This window comes from Epinephelus fuscoguttatus, linkage group LG15, assembly GCF_011397635.1.
Source record: "Epinephelus fuscoguttatus linkage group LG15, E.fuscoguttatus.final_Chr_v1".
Classification (NCBI taxonomy): domain Eukaryota; kingdom Metazoa; phylum Chordata; class Actinopteri; order Perciformes; family Serranidae; genus Epinephelus; species Epinephelus fuscoguttatus.
Window position 1 is genome coordinate 31,728,297 of NC_064766.1, and position 27,357 is coordinate 31,755,653.

Sequence of the window (27,357 nt, forward strand, 5' to 3'; positions counted from 1 at the left end):
CCTAAACTGTTTTGTATTATGAGATGACTATGCCATGACTTAACTTAATTAAACTATACAGTATTAAATGTGATAATGCGCAACTCACCATCATAGCAAGGCAGCAATCCCAGCAGGAGAAAGACGTATAGTGCAGACCAATGCATGACTGACTGTGAGAGGCTGCTGAGTGTAAGGCTCACTCATACATGTACACTCCTGACAAGAATGATCCTTTTGTCTGCTAGAGGAAAGCAATTACCTTATCTTCTCAGAGTAAACTCATGACTCATCACTCACTCATTACGGAAGATCTGTCATGATTTGATGACTGGAATGACTAACGGTGACACAAACGTAACGGATGCATGTTTATTACAACAGTGAAGACTTTATTGAAAACCTAACAAAGCGCTGACATTCAAATACACATTATGACCAAGTGCAAGCAACATTTTGTGTAATCATTTATTGCACACAGAGTTTCTTTCCAACAGTATCTGAGAGTGAAAAATAATCCATTTGTAGTTTTTTATACAGTATACACGCGGCAGTAAGAACGTCATCTTTGAATAAATAGTATGATTGGCAATGACACAAAAAGTCAGATATATTGTCAGAGTACAAGGATATCTTTTTAAAAAGTGCCTTTTAAAAAATAGACTTGAAAGCTGGACATCAGATTTTTGAAAGAATGCAAAATCCCGGAACAAAGTGGGTGCAGTAGTAGTCTTGTTTTTAAACTATGATATACTTTGTGTATAACAGCAAAAAAACGTCCTGAAGAGCTGAACTTAAAGAAATCATTCACACGGGTCATGTTTTTGCCACATCATGTTTGGCAGCTTAGTTTCAAGAAAAGAAAAAAAAAGAACTTTCATTCTGTCTGTTTTTGTCAAGTAAGGTGAAATGTGATATCAGTGAGGAGTTTTCTTGTAAACTTCTACAGTGATGTTTCTACTAGTGATTAAAACTCTCACAGGGTTTTTTAAGTGCCGTGTCTCATCCTTACATTTATCACATATTCACACTCTCCAGCTCTCTCCAAACTCTTGAACGCTCCTGGCACGGGTACCATCTGGCTTCATCAAGTCATTCTGCTTTTGACCGTCAAAGTTCCCACACAGACCTCCCACTTTCCTTTTATATGTGCGTGGTAGAGTGATCTCTGTAGGAACAACATCAACAATACACTTTCAACAATGACTCATTTATTGACATGGGATGGGATGATAACTTCTGGTTTAAGGATTTGTTAAGGATCCTACAGACTGCAGGACTACTGCTAATTCTGTTAGACTTGTTTAATGAGGTGAAGACGAGTTACCTGCTGTGCTGTGTCCATCAAACTCCACTAACAGGCCAAAGTCGGTCCTCAGGTAGATGCGGGAGGAACGTTCCCAGATTTTCAGACCAGCAGCTGGTGAGGCGGGAGTATTTGTTCTCCTTCCATCCACCTGGAGCGAGATAGAGAGGGGGATGTGTTAATGCAGTTAATCATATTTAAGTAGACTTAAATATGCGTGGGTTTCCTCCAGGTACTTCAGCTTCCTCCCACAGTCCAAAGACCTGCAGGTTAATTGATGGCTCTAAATTGATTGTAGGTGTGAATGTGAGTGTGAATGGTTGTCTGTCTCCATGTGTCAGCCCTGTGATAGTCTGGTGACCTGTCTAGGGTGAACCCTGCCTCTCACCCAATGTCAGCTGGGATAGTTCTCCAGACCCCCTGCGATTCCTAACAGGATAAGTGGTTACGGAAAATGAATGATTGACTAAGTAGACTTGTCTGAATGAGTATTTCTTCTTCTATGATTATGTGTATTTTGTACAGGAATTTGCGAAACATACATTTTTAGTCATGCTATCAGCATGTCTCATGAGATGGCTTTTCATACTGTTATATTTTGATGACTATGGGATGGATTATCATGAAAATTGTTACAGATATTTATGGTACACACAAGTGGAATCTTACTGACTTTGGTCATCCCCAGACTTTTCCTCTGGCACCGCCATGATGGTGGCATTTTTTTTTCTCAATTTTTAGATAAATGTCCATACAACTAGGCCTATTTGATGGCTCGTCATGAAATTTTGTAGATATTCATGTCACCTACAGAATGACTTGTAATAATTTTGGTAACCACTTTTCAGCTATATCCTCTCATTGGGTCAAAGTTTTAATTTGTAGAACAAATACCTGCAAAACTAAAGACTTTCAGCCTCAGCTTGACTTCGTGTTTGGTGCTAATTGGCACACTAAAGTGAGATGATAAACATTATACCTTCTCAAAATCAGCATATTAGCAATATTATCAGCATGTTAGCATGTTGATGTTAGCATTTAGCTCAAAGGTCCACTGTGTGTCAGTACTAGAAATTTAGTAGTCAATACCAATACCAGTAAGATTCTCGATATTTAATGTGATACCACAGTAAAAAACAACACAACAAAAAAATCCTATGTACTTGAATATACACTCCTTTTATTAAAACATTCAGCTTTAATCTAAATTTCATTCTAAGCCCTGATGAGCAGCCTCAAACGCAAAGTACTAATCAGCGTGGATTAATTAGATTTTGTCGCATAGGAAACATATTAATTAATATATAGCCTGCAGTATATTAACATATTCTTTCTCCATTGTTGTTGTTGTTGTTGTTGTTTAGTACTTTTACATGTAAGACGACATGTAAGACAGTGACGAGCGCAGTGTTTTAACAAAAGTTGAACATTCTTTTCAGCTCTCGGTGACCAGTAAAAAACGCTAAACATGTAGCGCTCGGCGCAGAATAGACACTCAGTGCCTTGTCAGGCTGCTGTTGTTTGTTGCAGGGTGTAAGTACGCGATGCGCTGATTGCAAAGAATTAAAAAAAATACACTGGCCTCAGGAAAAAATGCTTTTCTTTTTGATGAGTCGAGACAAAGCTGTTGCTGCAGCTGCACTTGTTGCTGTCTTCCAGGTGTTGTTGTAGTTTTATTGGGCTGGTAGGCGTCTTGATTCTTCCTTTGGCTTTAAATGACAAACTAGAAAACTTTCATGCATTTAGGCCCCATTCAGATGTAGACTCACAAGTCAGTCTTTAGACGCTTTGCTTAACTAAAGACTGATGACTTTCTCCCTGCTTTTGTGTTTAGATGGGGGGATACAATTTCAGAGTTTAAAAAAACTCCCTACGTTGCAGAACCAATAGTAAATCTGCAGGGCGGTCCTTCGGTGGCTTGCTGAACTCTTGTGCTTGTAAACATAGTCCCACTAGAAACACGTGAAGCGGTACAAAATGGCTCAGCCGTGCTCGCAGAAAACTCCGTCAAAGTTAGTGGATGTTTGTCGCGTTTGTGGTGACACATTCTTGCCAACTAAAAGAAACAAACATAATCTTTTACAAGGCCATGACTCATCCGTCCAGCCGGACTATAGAGGTAATCGCCTTGTAAACAACAAGGCGATTTTTGCTTAGTCCAGTTGATCTTGAAAGTATTATTTAGTGTAGTAAAATCCAGTTTAGTTTAGTTTATTCATTCATTTCAAACCAAACAAAATAATACAAAACATACAACATAACAAATCCACAGGACACCACTGACAACAAACAATGTAACAACCACAAACAAGGATAGAAGAAGCTAGGCCTGTCAGGATAACAAATTTTGCTGGGCGATTAATTGCGTCAGAAATTATTGCGATAAGTGATAATATTTCATAATATTGTGCTTTTAAGACCATTTTTATTATTGTTGTAATTTTGCTGTTTTTAGACCATTTTTTAAACTTATATAATGATAATAAAGGCATATTGATGCAAGTACACCCTTTTAAAGAGAAATAAACATTTATTTAACAAGAATATTTAGGAATGCAAAAAAATTTAAATATCCGAAATACCTAAAAACATTGAAATAAAGAAATAAAAATAGACTGTCAGTCTCTCACTCTCAGGTGTGCAGTTAAGTTGGTCGTATTCACTCTTTTTGTTGAGGTGGTTTTCGAATAAACAAACACCACACCGGGGGCCTGTATCACAAAGCGAGGTCAACCTTTCCTGGGTTACCCAGACCTATCCTGGGTTGACTAACCCTAACAATGGCAATCAGGATAATCGGTATCACGACGCTGGATATCAACTTGGTAACTCAACTCAGGGTTGCCTTATCAAGAGCCGTGAACGCGCACGCAGCGGACCAATCACAATCATGAGAGAAGTGCAGCGTCACTGAGCGTCACTGATCGTCCTCACAGAGCGCCATATGTGAGGAAACAAAAAGCATTTCTTGTGAGGATCAGAGATTAATTCTACTAAAATATGAGGAGGAGAAAAGCAACATTAGAGAAAAGGCCAACACCATGGCAGCTGCAGGAGGAGGAAACATGCGTGGCAACGCATAACGGGATGAATAATGTTTAGTTTTAGTTTAGATTAGTTTATTTGCACATAATGTTAAAAACAGACAGTATAACATTTACAAGATTAAAAAAAGAAAAGTGCCGGAGAGGTTAGAAGCCACTAAAAGCTTATCAAAGAAATTCCCCTGACAAAACATCAATGAAATCACATAATAGAGAAGAAAAAACGGGTTAGGAAAGAAGAAATAGAGGAGGAGAGAGGGAAAAATCAAGACAAAACAAGGTAGCAAATAAAATGATGTGTAGGTTAAATGACTCATCACTGGTTCAAGTAGCTACAGTACCTGTACCTGTACATCTGACACTGATCACACCCTTAAATCCCATGAAATCAATGCTGTGCAGATGAATTGCGTGTATTACAATTATCGTCTAACATCATTGCGTCTGATAAATTGGTCTTCTTTGTCATAACGTTATATATGCTACAATAAAGCTTAAAGCTGACGCTACAATTAAATCATATCAACACCAAATTGATAGTCTGAATAAAATCATCCTGATATTGAGCTGTGTTAGAAATTAACAGCTGCGCAAAAATATACCTAGTCTCCCTCTTTAAAAACAAAAAGGAAAATCCCTCAAACACCATGAAGTGTAGACATGATAGGCTACTTTCCACATTTCCAGCAGCAAAGCTGTCAATTAGGCCCATTAACAGGGATCATTTCCTCCAACAAAACAAGTGTTGGCACTAATTAATGGTGCTATTAAGTGTCTGCAAATGGTCAGTTTCTTTCTTATGAAGGGGTGGGATGAAATTTTGATTTCTTTCCACTTCTTTTTTAACAATCTTTTCATTGTCTGTTGTTGTTGTTGCTTTCTTTTATTTTTTAATGTTCAAAATAAACTTTCAAATCAAAATCAATCAAATGAATTAAACTTCCAGCCATGACTGGGCTGCATTTCTGTCAGCGGAGTCATTTTTTTCTGAACAGCTGATTGGCCAGTGGGTGGCGCTTTTCATAGGATCAGATTCAACCCTGAACTTACCCTGCTCCAGAGCAGGATAGCCGTTCAGAGTAAGTTACCATGGTAATCTACCCCGATAAGAACTGAACCGGCTTCGTGAGACCGAAAACCCAGGGTTAACCCTGAAGTTACCTCGCTAAGACATTAATCCTGCTTCGTGATACAGGCCCCGGCTCGTCCAAATTACTGAGCTCCACCCTGTCATTTGGTTTAAATCCAAAACACTCCCGCATGTGTCATTTGGTTTAGGAACAAGTTCCCTGTCTTTCTCACGCTCAACTCACTATACAAAGCACATTTTTTTGCGCTTAAGGCTGGTTCACATTACATGACTTTTCACCCTGATTTTGCGTTGCGGAGACTATCATAATCTTTTGAGTGTTCACACCTGGTGATGTGTTTCTGTACGTACAAGATAAAGTCTGACTGCTGAAAAAATATGTCAATATTGCAGCTTTTTTACATGCTCTCTCTGTCTCTCCTTCGCTCTCTGTCTCTCTCATCTACACACAAACATGTGTGTTAAGTGCCAATGGGGAAATAACATATGACAGAGCATAATTTAGTGCATATCTTCTGCCTCACTGCTGTCGTAACACCTCACAGAGAAAATATCAAGGAGCACTGGTTATTTCCCTCAGCGCTTTCACAAATGCCTGTGGGTGGGCAAAAAATATGATGATATTATCCCATGAACAAAATAGTGTGTCTGCTGAAAAGGAGCCAAAGGAAAATGAGATGGAGGCAGTGTGGTGTTAAAAATGCCCCTGATACTCACCATCAGCCTGCGATGCTTCTTGAACTCCACGGTGTGATCGTACACTCTGATCTTAAGCTCCTGTAATCTGTGGTGTTCCTCATTTTCATCACTGTCGTCATCATGTTTGTCATCATCATCATCATCATCTTCGTCTTCATCTCTAACTCTGCGACTGTGGTCTTCTTCACTGCTACTGTCATCATGATGGTGACTATCATCGTCATCATGTGCGATATTGATGCCCTCGATGTAGACGTGTGGAAGGTTATTTGGCAAGTTGTTGGTTCGGACCAGCACGTACCAGTGCTCACCCTCAAAGTCATGCTTCATTTTATCAAAGGTTCTGTACTCTGGGTCTCCTGTGATGGTGCACTCACTGAAGCCTGTGGAGCAACACATGTAGAGCAATTAACACATGAGTGAACAAGATGTAACATAGTTTGTATACGTCACAGAGTTAAATGTTTAGAGTTACAGCACCTGTGGACTGGCAGTAGTAATCGCCCTCCTCATTTTGAAGACACACAGCATTTCCATCACACTCATCATCGTCATCGCAGTCAATCTCCCCCATGCCATCGTCTTTCTCACATTCACATTTCTGACGACAGTGATCGGTGTACCACACTTCATTGAACTGACAAAAAAAAAGTCATTGTAATAGTAGGACATCAGTGTCCACATGCACCATTTTTGGCAGTAATACTCATCCTTTCAGAAGGTAGACCTGAGCATTTGACACTATTCAAGACTTGTGGCGTCACTGAAGAGTCATTTTACTACTCACATGATGTTTGGTGCCATTCCTGTCCACACATCCACATTGTTGGATGGGCACACAAACCCTCCCTCTCCGTACAAAACCGTCATCACATACACATCCCGGCACACAGCCATCATCATCACTGCAGCGAGGCGGGCCATTCAGGTATGTACAGGTTGGACTACAGGCAGGGATACACGTGGTGTAATGACTGTTCGCTGGGCAGGATGGTGCTAGAGAGACAGAGTGGTAGAGACAGAGTATATACTTAGATCTAAACGTAGAGTCTGGTGACTAATATGTAAAAATGTGCATTATGGAGAAAGGGAATTGGCTTGGGCAGTATCATGGTGTTATGGTATTCCAGGGTATTTAGAAATCCTGACTCTATGATTTTCATTGCCGCTGAAAATACAGATGCCCCTCTTTCAGTTAAACTCATACTGAGATGCTGTATTGAGGGTGTATGTATTATATGTATGTAGTGCCACACATTGATTCTATCAAATACTGTATACTCTGGTGAAATTTAAGGAGTGTTTGAAGGTATGAACAAAATACATACAACCCAAGTCTGATAAGGAAATAAAAACTTTAAACTTACTTGGTACAGGTGTAGTTGGTGGTTGTGGTCTGGCTGTTGTAGATTGTGGCGTAGCTGTAGTTGTAGGCTCAGGTCTTTGTGTTGTTGAATGTGGTTTAATGGTTGTGGTAGGTAGTGGTCCGGCTGATGTTGTGGGCTTTGGTGTAGTTGTTGTGGGTTGGGGTTCAAGGGTGGTTGGTGGTTGAGGTTTCACGGTTGTTTGGGGCTGTGGCTGAGTTTCAGTTGGAGGTTGTGGTCTAGCTGTGGTTGGAGGTTGTGGTCTAGCTGTAGTTGGAGGTTGTGGTCTAGCTGTAGTTGGAGGTTGGGGTCTAGCCGTGGTTGGTGGTTCTGGTCTAGCCGTGGTTGGTGGTTGTGGTTTAATGGTTGTTTGTGGCTGAGTTTCAGTTGGAGGTTGTGGTCTAGCCGTAGTTGGAGGTTGTGGTCTAGCTGTGGTTGGTGGTTGTGGTTTAATGGTTGTTTGTGGCTGAGTTTCAGTTGGAGGTTGTGGTCTAGCTGTGGTTGGAGGTTGTGGTCTAGCCGTGGTTGGTGGTTGTGGTTTAATGGTTGTTTGTGGCTGAGTTTCAGTTGGAGGTTGTGGTCTAGCTGTAGTTGGAGGTTGTGGTCTAGCTGTAGGTTCTTGACTTTCTGTTGTTTGGGGTTGGGGTCCACCTGAGGTTTGGGGTTCATTAGGTGTAGCTTGTTGCCCTGGTCTTGTTGTCATTTGAGGAGTTTCTGTAATTTCAGGTTCTGGTTGCTCAGAAGTTTCAAGTCCTGGTTGTGTTGTTGTTGGGTGGGGTCCAGCTGGGGTTTTGGGCTCATCAGTAGATGATGTATCTGGCTGCTCTGGTTCTGCTGTTGTTTGGGGTCCATCTGTAATTTCAGGTTCTGGTTGCTCAGAAGTTTCAAGTCCTGGTTGTGCTGTTGTTGGGTGGGGTCCAGCTGTGGTTTGTGGCTCATTAGTAGATATAGCTGGTTGCTCTGGTGCTGCTGTTGTTTGGGGTCCATCTGTAATTTCAGGCTCTGGTTGCTCTGATGCTGGTGGGTGGGGTCTAGATGTGGTTATTGTTGTTGATGTTGTTGGTAGCTGTGGTTTTGTTGTTGAGACATTAGGATTTGAAGTTTTTGGAGTTGTAGTTGTTGCTGGCCTGGAAGGGGTTTGTGTGTCACAATTGGTTGTGGCTGCTGTTGTTGTGGGGGTAGTTGTTGTTGTTGTGGCGGTGGTTGTTGATGGTCGCTGTGGTTTTGATGAAGTTGCTGTTTGTGGTTGTGCAGCAGTTGGGCTGTTGGCTGGAGGACGCTCTGGACCTTGTGTTACAACTGGATTGAAGGTTGATGGGGCAGGTTTTGTTGGTTTGGCCACGTCTGTAATTACAGTTCACAATCCAGTCAGTCGCACTCATTTTCAGTTGTGATGTGTTTGAATTGGATTGAATGTCAATAGGAGGACATAATTACCTGTGCAATGCCCACGGTGAAGTGATACATCATCTATGGCAACATCAGACTGATCACTGGAACCTATACGTCCCTCAAATATGATCTAAAAATAAGTGCGCAGGTTAATACTAAAGTACTGTATGTTTTTTAGATTGATTGTGTCCAATTGCACTCATTCTTTGTGGCAGGTAGCAGTACCCTATTAGTGTTTTGCTCTGTTTTGCACATTAGATGGTTTAGGAGAAGAAACCTCTCACCTGGAAAGCTCCAGTTGTTGTGATGTCCACCTGAGCCAGGTGCCACATATTTCCTTGGTCATTTCGCTTCCTCCAAACAGCATTGGCTAAGTTGTTCTGGAGCAGGTAAACATGGAGGCCCATTGTGTCTGCTGAGCCGTACATATGGTACCAGAACTGCAGACACTGAGGACCAGAGTCAGAACACTCAGGGCTGATAAGACGAGACGTGTCTCCATATGATGCGCTGTTGGCTTCAATGTAAAGATAGTGGCCATCTGGTAAAGGACAGAAGAGATAGATAAGTTAAAGTAATACAAAAGTTAAGTGAAGTTTTCTTAGATCATGTCAGAAGTTTAAAGCATGCCAAGTTGCAGCTGAAGCTGACTGCTGCAAGACCAGAAATGTCTTAATTAATTGGCAGCAGCTCTACTGCCACACCCTCAGGATTTTAGGGAAAGATGATTTATCCAGATGAAATACAGTACATCAGAAACTCTTGACAGCCTGCCATTCTGGTTTGATAAGGAAGAAGTACTTCAACGGCCAACAGTGATTTTTCCCCACAGGTATTAGTGTGATAGTGGCTTAATGTTTTCCCTGACAGTTCTACGCCAGCTTTACTTGGCCTCTGTCAGAAGGCTAATTACCTCCTGTGGTGTGATCTGAAGACGGCCCTGTCATCATAGTGGGAGTGGAGCCACTATGCCTTGTCCAATCAAAAACGTCCGCAAGAAGTTGACTCCACTGACAGAGATCTTGTTCAAAATTACAGTCGAGTTGGCACACTGGAAACAAAAGTCAAACATATATTTAGATCACCAGAAATCACAAAAAACTGGATGTGGAAAAAATAATTTAAGTTCAAACACTGGGGGTGTACCAGTGCTGCTGTGGAATTAGCACTGTACCTGGGTGCGATGGTTTTCCATCTGCTGGAGCTACAGTAACATTGCCGTCATTAATGACATCAGTTGTTGCTTCCACTGCAGGAGGTATGGTGACGTTTGCTACAGGGGGCAGAGCTGTAACATTGACCAGGGGAGGCTCTGGAGCTGCAGTGGTTGCAACAATTTAAAATAGGTTAATACCTGCAAATATTTTAAACATTACCAGGCTACACAGCCTTCAGATAAGCAACATTTTTAATGCTTAGTGGTGTGGTACTTATTTAGTGTGCATGTTTCTTACCAGAGCATCGTCCACGATAAAGCTTTACATCATCTATTGCCACATCGGATTCTTCATTGGAGCCTCTACGCCCCTCAAAGATGATCTGAGTTGGAAAAAAAATCCTTCGTTACTATTTGTAAGATGTCTCTTATAGTTAATATTTTACAGTGAAGGCATCATTGGCTGACACTCTTTAAATCTACTTAGTGCCTGGCGGAAGATGTCTGACCTGGAAAGCTCCAGTTGTTGTGATGTCCACCTGAGCCAGGTGCCACATATTTCCTTGGTCATTCCTCTTCCTCCAAACAGCATGGGCGGATCTGTTCTGGATCAGGTAAACATGGAGGCCCATTGTGTCGGCTGAGCCGTACATATGGTACCAGAACTGCAGACACTGAGGACCAGAGTCAGAACACTCAGAGCTGATAAGACGAGACGTGTCTCCGTATGTCACACTGCTGGCCTCGATGTAAAGATAGTGACCATCTAGAAAAGATGAAATGATCAAAGTTTTTAGGTACGCTTTCCATGGTGAGACAGATTCTTTCCTTACCTTTATATTATCTGTCATTATTGACCATATTACATAGAGAAAGAGTGTATTACCACCAGTGTGGTCAGCAGAGGGCCCAGTCATCAGGGTGGGGGTGGAACCACTTTGCCATGTCCAGTCAAAAGCGTCTGTGATCATTTGATCCCAGCTACAAAGGTTGCTGTCGAAGCTACAGTCCATATTGCAGACTATAAGGAAACATTTGCAAAAAATGAACATGAAGTAAGTAATGAGGCCCTTATACAACTGTCCAAAATTTAGACAATCTATAACCTATATTACCATCAGAAATTGTTCATTCACTACACAAAAATGTTAATTTTCAACCACTCAGCCTTCTGATGCAAAAACAAGAGGCCCATAAAATACAGCTTCCTGAGCACTGTACCTGAGTGTGGTAGTGGTCCGTTAACTGGAGCTGTATCAGGGAGCTGAGCTGTGACATTGACCAGAGGAGGCTGTGGAGCTGCAGTGGTTGGCACAGGGACACTCGGAGGGTTTGTTGCCACACCACCACTCAGATCTGCAACAGTGTGAGAACGGTTAATACCTGCAAATATTTTAAACATTACCAGGCTACACAGCCTTCAGATAAGCAACATTTTTAATGCTTAGTGTTGTGGTACTTATTTAGTGTGCATGTTTCTTACCAGAGCATCGTCCACGATAAAGCTTTACATCATCTATTGCCACATCGGATTCTTCATTGGAGCCTCTACGCCCCTCAAAGATGATCTGAGTTGGAAAAAAAATCCTTCGTTACTATTTGTAAGATGTCTCTTATAGTTAATATTTTACAGTGACGGCATCATTGGCTGATACTCTTTAAATCTACTGAGTGCCTGGCGGAAGATGTCTGACCTGGAAAGCTCCAGTTGTTGTGATGTCCACCTGAGCCAGGTGCCACATATTTCCTTGGTCATTTCGCTTCCTCCAAACAGCATGGGCGGATCTGTTCTGGATCAGGTAAACATGGAGGCCCATTGTGTCTGCTGAGCCGTACATATGGTACCAGAACTGCAGACACTGAGGACCAGAGTCAGAACACTCAGAGCTGATAAGACGAGACATGTCTCCGTATGTCACATTGCTGGCCTCGATGTAAAGATAGTGACCATCTAGAAAAGATGAAATGATCAAAGTTTTTAGGTACGCTTTCCATGGTGAGACAGATTCTTTCCTTACCTTTATATTATCCGTCATTATTGACCATATTACATAGAGAAAGAGTGTATTACCACCAGTGTGGTCAGCAGAGGGCCCAGTCATCAGGGTGGGGGTGGAACCACTTTGCCATGTCCAGTCAAAAGCATCTGTGATCATTTGATCCCAGCTACAAAGGTTGCTGTCGAAGCTACAGTCCATATTGCAGACTATAAGGAAACATTTGCAAAAAATGAACATGAAGTAAGTAATGAGGCCCTTATACAACTGTCCAAAATTTAGACAATCTATAACTTATATTACCATCAGAAATTGTTCATTCACTACACAAAAATGTTAATTTTCAACCACTGAGCCTTCTGATGCAAAAACAAGAGGCCCATAAAATACAGCTTCCTGAGCGCTGTACCTGAGTGTGGTAGTGGTCCGTTAACTGGAGCTGTATCAGGGAGCTGAGCTGTGACATTGACCAGAGGAGGCTGTGGAGCTGCAGTGGTTGGCACAGGGACACTCGGAGGGTTTGTTGCCACACCACCACTCAGATCTGCAACAGTGTGAGAACGGTTAATACCTGCAAATATTTTAAACATTACCAGGCTACACAGCCTTCAGATAAGCAACATTTTTAATGCTTAGTGGTGTGGTACTTATTTAGTGTGCATGTTTCTTACCAGAGCATCGTCCACGATAAAGCTTTACATCATCTATTGCCACATCGGATTCTTCATTGGAGCCTCTACGCCCCTCAAAGATGATCTGAGTTGGAAAAAAAAAATCCTTCGTTACTATTTGTAAGATGTCTCTTATAGTTAATATTTTACAGTGACGGCATCATTGGCTGACACTCTTTAAATCTACTTAGTGCCTGGTGGAAGATGTCTGACCTGGAAAGCTCCAGTTGTTGTGATGTCCACCTGAGCCAGGTGCCACATATTTCCTTGGTCATTTCGCTTCCTCCAAACAGCATGGGCGGATCTGTTCTGGATCAGGTAAACATGGAGGCCCATTGTGTCTGCTGAGCCGTACATATGGTACCAGAATTGCAGACACTGAGGACCAGAGTCAGAACACTTAGAGCTGATAAGACGAGACATGTCTCCGTATGTCACATTGCTGGCCTCGATGTAAAGATAGTGACCATCTAGAAAAGATGAAATGATCAAATTTTAAGATATGCTTTCCATGGTGAGACAGATTCTTTCCTTACCTTTATATTATCTGTCATTATTGACCATATTACATAGAGAAAGAGTGTATTACCACCAGTGTGGTCAGCAGAGGGCCCAGTCATCAGGGTGGGGGTGGAACCACTTTGCCATGTCCAGTCAAAAGCATCTGTGATCATTTGATCCCAGCTACAAAGGTTGCTGTCGAAGCTACAGTCCATATTGCAGACTATAAGGAAACATTTGCAAAAAATGAACATGAACTAAGTAATGAGGCCTTTATACAACTGTCCAAAATTTAGACAATCTATAACTTATATTACCATCAGAAGTTGTTCATTCACTCAACATAAATGTTAATTTTCAACCACTCAGCCTTCTGATGCAAAAACAAGAGGCCCATAAAATACAGCTTCCTGAGCACTGTACCTGAGTGTGAGGGAAGGACTTCCGTAGTTATGGGAGGAAGTTCAGTTCCACCACCCAGGCCAGGGAAGGTACCTGAAGTGAAGTAATTATTGACTTTATTTAAACCTTGAGACATCTGGTGTGGTTATGATTTGAGGTCTAAATTTATTTGCTTTAAAGCCGTTTCACACCAAGCATGGATAATGGACCGAAAAAATCACAAGGAAATTTATAAAAGCAAATATTCTGTGGGTTCTTATGAATGTGGAACATTAGTGTGGGAAAAGATATATTCGGATGAACCTCAATTTTGCCGGATTTCCGCCTGCGTAAATATATACCAAAACAATTATTTGTTCCAACTGATGTCATACCTCAGGACATTGCCAGCTTGCTGCCAAAATGGGGAATGTCTTATCAATTTGTTTTTTTACAAACTCTGACGACTACCTCAACAATCAAATAACGGACAGTATATGGCTTGAGATTGTCCAGCAGCTGCTAACACTATGTTAGCAGAATGTGGCTAGCCACAACAGCATTGTTGCCTCACAGCAAGAGGGTTCCTGTTTCAAACTCATGATTCGCGCCAGACCCGTAATCCTGTACTGCATTTTCGCATTGCACTAGTGAGAAACGGCTTTTACAATGAAAGTTATTCCACAAATTAAATTGTTTCATCCATCAAAGTTATGATACCGTGGCCTACATCTTTATTCAAATTCATTCTCCTTTTAATTAATTAATTTAATTAATTTTAATAAGAGGTGAACATCACCTGAGCATGCACCAAAGTGGATGGAAATGTCATCAATGGCCACATCTGATTGATCAGTAGAGCCTCGAATTCCCTCCACTATGATCTGAAAGAGGATGGAAAATATTATTTCACTATATAGAATACGATGAACATGTCGGCCCATTTATTGTCTGTTTATAGTGTCGTACTTACTTGGAATGGACCAGACACTCTGATGTCAACATTTCCCAGATGCCATTCTGGTCCCTGGTTGTTCCTCATGGACCAGAGCTTGGTAGCTTTATTGTCTTTGAGCAGGTAGATATTGAGGGCCATGGCAGTGGCTGAACCATACATATGGTACCAGAAGTTCAGGCAGAGTGGGCCATTATAATGGCAATTTGAGCTCCACAGACGAGCTGAATCTCCATGGGTTACACTGTTTCCCTCAATGTACATGTAGTAGCCAGCTAGAGAAATGTTGAAAACAGCACGATAAACATGAATAATGAAATACAGATGCAGCAGATGTGATAGTGTGACCTGAATTCAGATTATACCTCCAGTGGTGTGGTCTTGGTTTGGGCCAGTTAAGCTTGTTGGGGTGGGTCCTGAGTGTCTTGTCCAATCAAAACTATCCTGTACCAGCTGCTCCCACCCACATAAATTTCTTTCAAAGTCGCAGTTTATGGGGCAGACTGTGAAAAATCACATAAACACAGTGGAAATCATAAGCATTATGAGCTAATTATACATAAGAATATTAGAGTATGAGATATATGAATGAATCAACCACAAAAATATTATTTCATCCAGTCTTTACATAATAATATCACGGTCATTCAGATATATTCAAGACAGTTATACAGTTATATATTAAACATCTCTCCAGGTTTTTGAGACAGTTATGAATAAATTATTAATCATAAATTGGATTATGCTACTGATAGTCCAACCCAGCACCAAATAATCCTTCCCAACCGTGAATGCTCTTACAATGCTGATCAGGTGTTGGAGAGGTAGGAGCTGGAGATGTTGGAAGAGTTGCAGTTGTTGGGGGGTCAGCTGAAATGGGGAGAATAGAACGAAAATCCAAACAAACGAAGAAACAAAAAAACAAAAAACAAAAAAAAGGGGAAATGAGTTCACACGCTTAAACTTTCTGGTGCCCAAGCAGATCATTTGCATGAGGCAACCCCCTCCACATCTGAATCACCTAGTTTCTCCAACGTTGCTTATTTCATTGACAAAGAAACATAAAACCATTGACTCAGGCATGGCTCTAGGCTGTTGCCTAGATGGCTTATGCAGTGGGCCGGCCCTGTGTCATAATCCAAACAACGAAAAACAGAAGGAGAAAGATTTAAAGTTATGGGAAAAGAAAATCAATAAGTAAGAAATATAGGACATGTAAAAGAATAACTTCATCTAATCTTTTGTGATAATAAATCACCATATTTCATTTTGTCAAAAAATGCTATCAGTTTAGTCATAACCAGATACCATTACACATACATCAGGGTTCCAGAGGTTTGTCGCACATATCTGTCAGATGCGCCCAAACAATTTTATTGGTGGCAGTGGTGCACCTGCCTGACATTTATGACACTGATGCAGGTAATGTAGAACCAAAGTTTACAAGCATGAGCTGTAGGCCTACTCCATTAGCAACAGGTCCAATGGTTAGAAAAACAAACAGATTGACTTGCGAATCAGGGTGCTTTCACGCCTACCGTTTGGTTCAGTTCAGTGGAACTCAAGTCTGTTTGAGTGTGGTTCGTTTTTCCCACATAGAAATTCTGACCAATCAAGAGCAGCTTTCTGGTGCAAGGCATTTGATCTGGTCCACTTGCCGTGCGGCCTCGTGCCTATGACCGAATCACAGCCGTGACGATATCACAGTACAACATCACTCCCTCTCGTGTGATATTGCTTAATTATTACTGTTATTACTATTAAAAGCAGAACAGGATAAATGGTTACTGAAGCAGCTGGCACTTTGACAGATAGCCAAGGTGCAACTAATTGTAACACTCCTAAATGCAGAAGTTTTATTTTTTGTTGTTCTGTTTATTCAGTATTTTCAATTTCATATCATAAGAGATTTAGTTTAATGGCATATTGTGACTTGTTGCTGTTTGGGAAAAGAGTTTGTGTTGTGTTCGTACAGGGAAATACAGAACTGTTTAAATTTTCCTTATTTTTCATAATGAAAATAGTTGAACAAAGCTGCCAGTGGGCAAAATGCTCCCTCGGTCCCCAGCAAGAGGGTTTTGTCTGTCTTAGACACAAAATGAATAAATATGGATCCCCATGAATTTGTTTTTTTCCCACTGTACCAAAATCGCACTGAACCGTGACTCCTAAACAGGGGTATGAACTGAACCATGTGTACCCTAACACTCCTAGTTAAGAAGTTATCAGTGAGTATGGGAGCTGACAAAAAAGGTTATGCTTAAAATATATTATTGCGGCACCAAAAGGTGCAGTGAAAATGTCAGGTGCACCAGTGCAACCAATGTAAAAAGGAGCCCTGTACATATCCTCTCACAGAGTACCCACACCATCATCATTATCCTCATGTCTGACTCAAACACTCACCACAGGCTGTGTTCATCTGCCAGTGGGGAAGCTCCACTCCTGCAACACTGCATGCTGCTGCATAGGACTTGAGAGATTCGCACAGGGTGTGACGGTCACCATTTGTGGCGCAGTAGTCGTACACACAACTATTGAGGTAGATGCTTGGGTGAATGGATTCATGGCAGGGCTTGAAGGCATCCCCTAAAATGGTGTAGCACTCATTGTAGGCCTCATTTTCCTGGTCATAGTCACAGAGTCTGGGATCATTTGGATGGGAAACACACCTGGAGGAGAAAGTTTAGAAAAGAAAAAGGAGATCAAGACATTAGGATTTAACGTTCCATTTGAAATAAGACAAAAAAAAGAAGTTTATTAATGTGTCATAATGTGTGTATTAATTCTTGAACAGCTTGTTGCTTGATTGTGAGATTGTGTGCATGATAATGGATTATTACTTTGGTTATTAAAGTACAAACAACTACCTCTATGAATAACACATTCGAAATAGCCTATATCTGTGTGGCGACACAGTAAATGTTTGAGCTATCACCAGTATGCTAGTCTCTACATACAGACTCTACATTCAGTGAATGTAGAGTCTGTGGGCAAACCCCGGAGATCTTGCCTCTGGAAGAAGAGCGGGAGAGCCCTGGTTTCCGGTTGTAGGTTGTTTGTAGTCCGCGTGATATTGACCAATCACGTTTGAGCCAGCTGCAGTTGTTGCCAGGTTAAATGCTCCATGCGGTGAACGAACGAGGCGGAACATAATTGGCGTCACTGCAAACTCTGAATCCATTGCAGTGGTTCAGCATATTTACTTATATATAAATGGAAGTCGGAAACGGAAATTCACCTCCTCCGCCCAAATTAAACTGGAGTGCCAAAAAATCGGGGGTCTGCCCCCAGAGGCTGTATCGCCGTCTGCCGGAAGTCAGATGCCGAATACAGCCGATGGGTTCCGAGAATGCCAGTATGTTATCATTCTCAAAATGGGCCTCATTAACAACCAGTTTGTATGCACAAATCTGTGTTCATGACTGCTTTACACACAAACCTGAGATTCATCAATACGTTCTGACCTGAATTAGACTGCGAATAAATTTATAACTGCCTCGGATCATGCATATGCACAAATGCACAAATGTTGAAGGCCTTCCAGTCTTAGAAAATGTGAACACACACCTTTATTTTGAGTGCAAAGTAAACACAGTTCACATTTATTAGTGAATGAGACCCAGTGACAATACTGACATGCTGATAGTTAGTAGATACAATGTTTTTCATGCTCACTGTCTTAGTAAGGTGTGTTAGCATGCTACCATTTGCTAAGTAGCTCTAAACACAAAGTACACCTGAGGCTGATGGGAATGTAATTAGCGACAGTGCTGCTAGTGTGGCTAAAAAACCCTTTTCTTTTCACCTGCTGTTGAATTTGTATGTTTTTTCCTTTGGAATTATTAGAATGTCATAACACTCATTATATTTATATTTAAATTTTTGCTATTTTTGCTTTATAGTAGAATAGCTTACTCATCATCGCCTGGCACCCTCCAGCTGTCACCAAACTCAAATGGCCCAGTAGCATTTTGGCCTTCTGGTGCTACGAAGTCATCATCCTGACGATCAGAGTAGGTGCCGCACAGTCCGCACAGTTCATACTTGTAGCGCTCATCCACCTGCAGGAACAGTCTGTTCTGTGTGTCTATCATAATTCTGAGCCCAAATGTCGTCTCCATGATAATATAATTCTTCTTCAGGTCGACCCAAACTGAGCCGTATGTACCATTGGTGAAATAGGGGAGTAGGACAGGTCTGTTTTTCACCTGAGGAGAGGACAAGTGAGAATTTAGTTTGTTTAGAGTGTCTTTTTTGTGTATAAGTGCAATCAAATAGCAACCAACTAGCTGTTTAGGGCAAATACACACATATAGGTCAGCAATTAGTGTTCTGTATTCTCGTAAGCGCTATGTTGCAAACAAGTTACTCCCCATGGTGACTGGTTAAAGAGTAATAAATGGCCCCTATAAACATGGGTGTGCTGATACTAAGGGCATTAGCCTCAGTCATTAATAAATTACAAGAGATAATACAGAACAATGACACTCCAAATCCAGTAAATAGGCCACTCACAGGTCATGAGACATGTTTGCGCAACTTCCTCTGATACAGTTGCATGTTATAAAAGTGTTGGCATTATTTGAAACATAGAGAATTAGAAGAAGTTTTCATGCTTACATAGACCTCTCCGCTCTGATTCAGAGTGAGGTACAGATCCTCAACCTTAAGGGTCATAGCTTCCAGCTTGGAGCGGGTGAAGTTTTGAATGGGAGGATGCATGTTGTGTCCGATCACAGTGAACTGGACTGAGCTTTGACCTCCACACGTGGTAGTCAGCGTGTAACTGCAGCCACCTTGGAAATCATAAGCCATGCCATCAAAGGTGATGTAGTGTGGATCACCGTACACACTGCAGGTGGCGGGTTTGAAAGGGAAGCAGCCTTTGACCCCATCCTTGACCTTACAAACCTCATGGTTTGCGCATTGCATTCTGGTGCACTGCACTTCATTGTTACCCATGCACTGGCACTGCTGCACACACTCTCCCTCGGAGAATGTTGCTCCTTTCTGGAGACAAAGAGGAAGTGTGTGAATAAATTATAGTGTTGTGGAGGTGAATAGGTGAATATGAAATTTTTACCTGTTCATCGACCTCACTTACCTCATAGTGTTTTCCACTGTACCAGCACCCACAGTCCTCTGCGGGGACACACTTTCCCCCACTAAGTTTGAAGCCAGAGTCACACTCGCATCTTTCGTCACAGCCTCCACAGGAACCGACTATATCCAGAACGGAGCATACATCGGAACAGCCATCAGCACATGAGTTATAGTGGCTGTTCTCACCACACTGAAGGGCTGAGAGGGGAAGAAAGACGAGAGGACATGAACTCAACTGTTATTGTACTATTACAGTAATTAGTTGTCTCCGTTTCCCTTATTTTGATATCAGGGTAGAGAAATGAAAGCAGGAAGCAATAAAGCAACATACGGCAGAATGTAGAGTTCCTCCATATGGGTACTGCGACTCCAGCCTCCTGGCAGATATCGGCGTAGACCTGTAATGTCTCACATAGCGCCGCTGGGTCACCATGAGCAGTGCACATGTCGACCACACAGCCCCTGAAGTAGCTCTCCGCTCCCAGAACGGCTAGGCAGCCAGCGAAGGGCCCAGTGCTAGAGAGGAGGCCTCCACAGTACAGCTCACTGGCATACTCAGCTTCCTCCTGTGGGTCACACTGATGGGGTACTAGAATGGTTTCACAGGAGGAGGTGTTTTCCTCCGTTTGCCAGCTCTTGGCCAAAGCTGTAGCATCTTGGGCATTTGTTCCATCAGGCTTTCTGAAGTCATCTCTTCTGAGGTGGTTAAAGTTCCCACACAAGCCACAGACTTTATCAGAGTAGGTGGACGGCAGTTTGACATGGACAGCACCAGCGTTGTCAAATGAGACAGACAGACCGAAGCTGGTTTCCAGTTCAACAGCAGCAGGGTTGCTCTTGATGTTGATTGTGCCACTGCTGAGGCTCAGTGGAAGCTTCCTCCAGACCCCATTAACCTGAGGAACAGAAAAAGTTTTAGACCTCTTACCAGCTGCCATCAATACGGACTCACTGTATCTGACTGTTTCCATAAAAAGCACCTTTCTGGAGATAGATATATCTTTGGGAATTGATAAGGCAGATAAGTCCAGGACATTACGCCACTAAACTCTGCACTTTATGATAAACTGAGTTTATCAGTAGAATGGTTTGCAGATATGGGAACTGCTTGATCCAGTAAATTACTTTGCTCAATACACAGTGCAGCATCGTGGCACAGTGCCTCAAAAATGAATTTGAACAGACAGTACTTAAGTAATTATGACTCTTGGGGAGATGGAAACCCTCTCCTTTAGCCAGAAAAAAAGAAAAATACTGTAATGCAGCCTTTAAAACCAAGAAAAGGACAACACTTATGGTATTATGATATCTAAAATCTAAGATATCTGGTCTCTTATCACAGTATCAATATAACATCAGTATCTTTACTAGCTGTGTTTCCATTAAACTCTCTTTTCAGTGAACTTTTGAAATGTTACAAAAATAAAATGCGAATTAGACGTGTTTCTATCAACTGGTCTGGAGTAAATAAACAGCCCTGTTTCCACCAAGCAGTACAGTACAGTATGGTACAGTTGGTACGCCTTTTTTCCGTTTCCACTGTACAAAGTTGTGGATGGTACCAATGGAAACGTTCCGTTCTGTTCCCATTTTTGGTCCCCCCTCTGTTGGGGTACCTAGCACACAGATCTGGTACAAAAAGGTGGAGCTGTGAACACTGCAGTTGTGGCTGGTTTTGAGGCTCATGTAATCACTGTTCATACTGTGGAGAGTTTTATTAGTAGACTGTAGCTATTAAAAGAAAGGATGTTTTGCTGCCTCTCACAGCAGCTGGAGTCTGAGAAAAAATGATTTAATTCACTGGACTGACTGCCGGTAACTTTTAAGGTGGAACGTTAACTTGAATCCGACCTGAATCCATCAGCACACCTTAAATTTCAATATGACAATTTTTACCATTACTTTAGTTTCTATATGACATACACTTTTAGTTATGAGTGGATCTTCAAGTGTCTATATATATTAATTTTGACCTGGTTATGTGAATGGCATATATTCTACTCCTCACTCGGAGAACAAAAAGCATCGCAGGACATTGTTCCTGTGGGCTCCGGCAAAACTAAGCCCCTGAGCTTGCCTGAGAAGGACTAAATGCACAAATAGTCAAATATCTCATAGCGAGACTCTCACTGCAGCCTGTTTTACCTTGTTCTGTGGATGATAAACAAGGTGCAGACTTCCTTCTGTGTCACCAGTAATGAGGAAATGCAGTGGGGTCTACCTGGGTACCCCAGTTGAAGGGTTACTTGTGGTTTCAAAGGTACCATACCGAAAGTGTTTGCTGGAAATGGGGTAACTAGGCTGCACAAAGCATAGTCTCATCAGAAGTTGTGGGTATGGGCTTTGGCATGGCATATACTCCACCAGTAAACACAGAAGAAGTAGTAGAGGTTTCAAACCGGAAACAAAACAAGTCACCTTGGCCAGTTGAGAAAAGGAGAGTAGTCATCAGTAATTTGTTTCAGTTCGGCACGTTTCAATTGCTCTTGATATCAGCTAGTATTGGCGATGGTTCACGCTGTCTGGAGACGAAGACAAATTAACGCAGTGATTCTAATGCACGGGACGATGCCGACAGCAGAGACAGCTGATTGGTCATGTGAGTTAAATGCCGGTTACTTAGGAACTTACTTGGCAAAAGTGTTTCGTCCGCTCTTTTAAACAAAGGCAAAAACCACCTCATGCAAGTGTATCAACGTTTTGTGCAGTTGAGAAAGTTTTAGCAAATTTTTCCGTTTCCATAAAGCTTCTCTGATGTGGTACTTTTCAAGTGCGCATAAATATACATTTTAGAAACATAGTTGAGAAACCAACTATGTTAGAGAAACCATACACATAGAGAAACCAGTAGTTTTGGTTTGGATTTTTTTTCTTCAATAAAGGTAAGAGAAAACTAGTTTCTCTTTGTAAAGCAGTGTGACATTTTAGCTTTTGGGGAGAACTGTTCATTTTGGCAGATGATACAGACATCAGCAATGTGCCACAGTATGTATGCCTTCCTAAATTTCTGTCCCCTTTTAAAAGTGACTCACCACAACTCGGTGTGTCTGCCTTCTCAGCAGGGACACTCTGAATTTCCCCACGTTCACAACGACCTGCTGAACAGTCGGCAGAGATGAGTTCCAGTTCTGCTCATTGACCACTTCCACACTGAACATGGGCAGGGCCTCGGAGGGTGAGCAGGTCTTAGCCAGCGTGTAGGTGCAGGGGGCCATGAAGCGGAACAGCACTCCATCAAAAGTGCTGCAGTCTGTGTGACTGTGGATCGTGCACGTCCCAGAGGTGGAAATCCCTCTGGAACTTCCTGTTTGAGGACCACAGATTTGGCCCTCAGGGCACTGAGAGGGAGAGCAGGAGAGCTGGCCGCTGGAACAGAGGCAACGGGTGGACTCATCTGTCCATAACTCTGTGTTAGATTCACACTGGGGTCCTGTGGAGGATTCAGCCGAATAAACAGTCACTTTATATTCACAACACCATCTGGCGAGGAATAACTGATTAGTAACATAAATTAATTATTATGTTCAGTGTTAGGACTATAAGGACTCTTCTTAGAGGGTAACTTCAGTATTTTCAACATGGACCCTGTTTACCCATGTTTTTGTGTCTAAATGATTAATAGGAACAACAGTTTTTGAAACTGGTCCAGTATAAAGCGATTGGGCTGCAGCTGGCGAAACAGGCTGCAATGTAACCACGGGGGCAATTATGTACGTCTACTAAAAGTTCTTGTTTTTTGCCACTGACAGGCTCAGACTGTTATTATAAGTGTCTGACAACATTATACAAAGGATCCCTACAGAGATAGACCCTTTTGTTGAAGTGTAAGATCCATTTTGTTCAACCAGAAACAGGCCCAAAATCACCATCATCAAACCCTTCACACTCCATTTAAATAACAGTAATTTTAGCATGTGTAGAGATAGCATATTTTCACATCTTACTGGGTGGATTAAGGATTGATTTCACCCAGGTGAGAACTGGTGATGAACCAAGACAGTTTTTGTGAGTTTTATTTTGTTTCTGTTGACTTCACGATGATAAAATTACTGTTTATTTTAGGGCTCTCAAAAAATCTGTGGTGTTAAAAAGAAATTGCATTAACTCATTATAAATGTATTAACTTTGACGCACATACGTTCTATAATTATGACCCTCAGCCCACCCTGTAGTTTGGAAAATCAGGATGCGATGTAGCAGTAACGTTATGGATGGCAAGCAGAAACAAACCTCCGTGATCAGAAATGGATAAAGAAAGGCATCTTTTGAATGGCATGTTCAGCTTCAAAGCCCTGCCAGATTGTTCTCTCAAGGAACCAGACTTATTTGCATTTCCTGTTGATGTGAATTCACGGGGTGTTTAGTTTAACCTTTACAAGTGTTAAGTTGGACACTGTTTTGTGTTAGTATTTCTAAATAATGCTACATATACAAGGTCAATATTTCCATCTGTTGTTGCTTGTTGGGCTCGAGTTTGCTGTGGTATGCTTTCAGCATATTTTTTGAGCATGCAGTACCTTTAAGGTTATTCTGGAAGAATATTCTGGACTTTATTTGTCATTGTTTTGGATTGTTGCAATGATAATACCTACATTTGCATAAAGCAAGCATATTTGTCCACTCCCATGGTGATAAGAGTATTAAAAACTTGAAAAATATCCCTTTAAGGTAAAAATATGCAATTAATTTGCAATTAATCATGAGTTAACAATGGATGATCATGCGATTAATCATGATAAATATTTTGATTGATTGACAGCCCTAGTTTATTTAAATGGAGTCTGGTATGACTGACAGAATTGGGGCTGATTCTGATTAAACAAAAAGGATCTTACTCTATAACAAAAGGTTTATCTCTGTAGGGATCCTTTTCATAATGTCTTCAGACTCTTCTAATAACAATCTGAGCCTGTCAGTGGCGAAAACAAGCACTTTTAGTGGATGTAAATTGATAGTGCACAATTGCCCCAACTCATTACATTGTAGCTTGTTTTGCCGGCTGCAGCCCTGTCGCTCCATGCTGGACCAGTTTCAAAAACTGTTGTTCCCATTAGTCAGACACAAAAACATGGAAAAATAGGGTCCAGGTTAAAAAAAAATACTCAAGTTACACTTTAAGTATCTTAGTTATCCAGCCTTTTGTTCATGTAAGTGATACTTCACCATTAATCAAAAGAATGAAAAATATTCTTATTACCTCACTAAAATTGTGAATGTTTTTTTTTTTTTTTTTTTTTTTACAACTTCAAGCTTTAGATGGGTTTGTGAAAGTGTTTTTACAGTAATCTGACAGGTGTTATGACTGTAATAATATATGTGTTGCATGAACATTGTCATCAAGAGTAAAAGCATATTTACCACATTGGCCTCTGCTCACACCCATCAGGTTAAATGCGAACTGTCCGCTTGTGGATACTGCTTCGACTACAACCTGATATAAAAGCAGATTATATATTTTAATATGCACAATAATGTATTTTAATTACCCAACACAGTTTAATTATGCGTATGGGATTACATGCCATCTTACCTGAGTGCCTGGTTCAATGACGTTCAAGGGGACAAACACCTGTCTCCATGAATCCCTCGGGAGGGCAGTAAGAGTCCAGATTTCTTTCAGACCAGCGCTGCTTTTCAGCAGAACTCGAAGTTCTGACCCATCAGTTACAACTGGCGATATGTACCAAAACTCAAGACAGGCTTCGCCTTCCAGTCCCAGTGGGCCACTCTCTAAAATAGTCACTACGAAATCCTCTGGGGGTGAAAAGGACAAGAAGATGTCATACACTAGATGACACATAATCCATCAAATAGAAAGTGACCAAGCTCATTTTTTGCAACACTTTACAAAAATTCAATGTCAGTGACCACTCACACACTTTCTTTTTAGATCACGCAGTATAAATGGTGAAATGTATTTTTATCTACGCAGGTTATGAATGAGCTTTTATGTCATATCATAATTTTAATCACATCAGAAATAGCAAACTGTTCCCTCGTCTTTGTTATTGTAGTAAAACAAGAAGTACATCTGTTGTGGTGCAATTATCGTTAAATGCAAAATAGCAGTTTGGAGTGTTTTGTGCTAAATTTGAACCTTAAGTGCAGGCCCTCTACTTTGATCACCCCCTGGGAGAACGTCAGGCTATAAAAGATTATTAGCCTGCTTCAGATCAATTAGTGATATGCGGCATCGGGCACAGACTCGCTCACAGCGCGCCTGTAGATTAAAACAGAACTGTGGACTGATGTCCCAAATCCCCTTTCGAAAGGGTGGGGCTAAATGAAAGGTTACTACGGTGAAGTTATCTCTAGGTGTCAGAAAGAACTCTCACTGAACTGTAACCTGATTCAAAAACATATTTGGCTTTAATGTCATTATTAGATTTAATTAATGAGAGGTGTTGCTGTGCTGTTGTGCAGTAATCGTCTGTACCTGATTTCCATTGGGTCCATTCACAAATAAAATTGTTCTGTCTGTCGTAGAAACACTGTGAAACATAATCTATAAAAGAAAAGAAAGAAAGGGGTTAAATATAGTTCTGTACATTATGCATGCATCTCTCTCTGTTCAGGGTTTATTTAAACCCTTGTTTTGTGGCAAATTTGTCAGTATTGAGTTTCGACAAGTCTTGGTACTTGTAGAACTTCATACCTGCATTTGGCCTCCAGTCTGGTAAAGTAACCAGTGAAAAGTCTACTTCAGCCCTGAAATATGAAACAACAATCACAGATTCTTTTAATTTTTCGCCATAAATTAAACAAATCTTAAACACAAATCAAAATCCCATTCATTTTCCACTTCATGACATTGATAAACCCAGTATAACGATATTTCAAATAACACATCAGCTAAAATTTGACATTCAAAAGCTGGATTATTTTAACACTCACCTGCACTGAGTCCCTGTCTGAGTTAGAAGGAGTAGAGTCACTGTGACCAACAAATCTGTGCGGATGCCTCCAAGCATGGCTGATCCCTTAACGGCAGCCTCCCAGCTGCTCTCCCGTTGCTAATACTCTCTCCCTCTTTGATGACTTGAAGAATGAATGATGAGCAGTAACTGTTGTGGAGCCTCTCTGTGGAAACGCAGCTTATGTGACCCTTTAACTGCCAGCACAGAGGCGTGGGCTCGCTTCTGTTGTTCTCAGAACGGAGCTTTTTAAGCATTTATATCCACCGCCCACCCCCCCTACCTGACCAGGTAACCTCGGCAATGGGTGGAGAGAGGGGAGTGGTGGACAGGAAGACATGAAAGGAGTTAGACTGAGTGGGTGGTGTGAAAATTTTCTGAAAGTGACGACACAGGCACAGTTACAGCAAACAGTGATAGGGAAGGTCGGGGTTTAGTGTTAAGCCAGGTCATAAAAAGTACTTAGACCAAGCTGAATAACTGATACAGATGCTTGAAAAAAATTAATGACTTATTAAAGTGATGTAAGACATAGACTCCTGACTAAGCAATTAAATGAACTTCTCACTATGATGTAAAACTTGGTAATGGCCAATAATGATTGATAGTCATGACAATGAGTAAACTGACTGGTCAATTTTTTAGTTTTAATGGAGGAAAAGTCAAATGGTAAAAACAAAGTCTGCAACTAAACATCGTACAAAACGGTATAAAGACAGAAAAAAACATTCTGTTGTATTTTGCTGCTAATCGTTGTCACCAAAACAGACACTGTTATAATCTATTTTCATGTTATTTATGA

At 41.3% G+C, this 27,357-nt stretch overlaps 1 protein-coding gene across 1 annotated transcript; it reads right to left on the minus strand.

The window, feature by feature from the left end:
- Window positions 1–749: 749 nt before the first annotated feature.
- Window positions 750–26,796, minus strand: LOC125901609 (zonadhesin-like). Its single transcript, XM_049597342.1, has 37 exons — window positions 26,536–26,796; window positions 26,297–26,349; window positions 26,078–26,146; window positions 25,172–25,395; window positions 25,000–25,072; window positions 22,674–23,071; window positions 19,973–20,537; window positions 19,643–19,839; window positions 19,159–19,548; window positions 18,454–18,746; window positions 16,942–17,207; window positions 15,337–15,405; window positions 14,901–15,038; window positions 14,554–14,810; window positions 14,380–14,464; window positions 13,623–13,694; window positions 13,288–13,422; window positions 12,912–13,168; window positions 12,699–12,783; window positions 12,437–12,571; window positions 12,102–12,236; window positions 11,725–11,981; window positions 11,514–11,598; window positions 11,252–11,386; window positions 10,917–11,051; window positions 10,540–10,796; window positions 10,329–10,413; window positions 10,049–10,192; window positions 9,788–9,925; window positions 9,159–9,415; window positions 8,920–9,004; window positions 7,486–8,826; window positions 6,906–7,114; window positions 6,599–6,755; window positions 6,137–6,501; window positions 1,307–1,436; window positions 750–1,147 (listed from the first exon to the last, which is right to left on the minus strand). Exons 1-37 carry the CDS (start codon window positions 26,610–26,612, stop codon window positions 1,005–1,007), a joined length of 7,896 nt encoding a protein of 2,631 aa, XP_049453299.1. The 5' UTR covers window positions 26,613–26,796; the 3' UTR covers window positions 750–1,004.
- Between the last annotated feature and the right edge of the window lie 561 nt (window positions 26,797–27,357).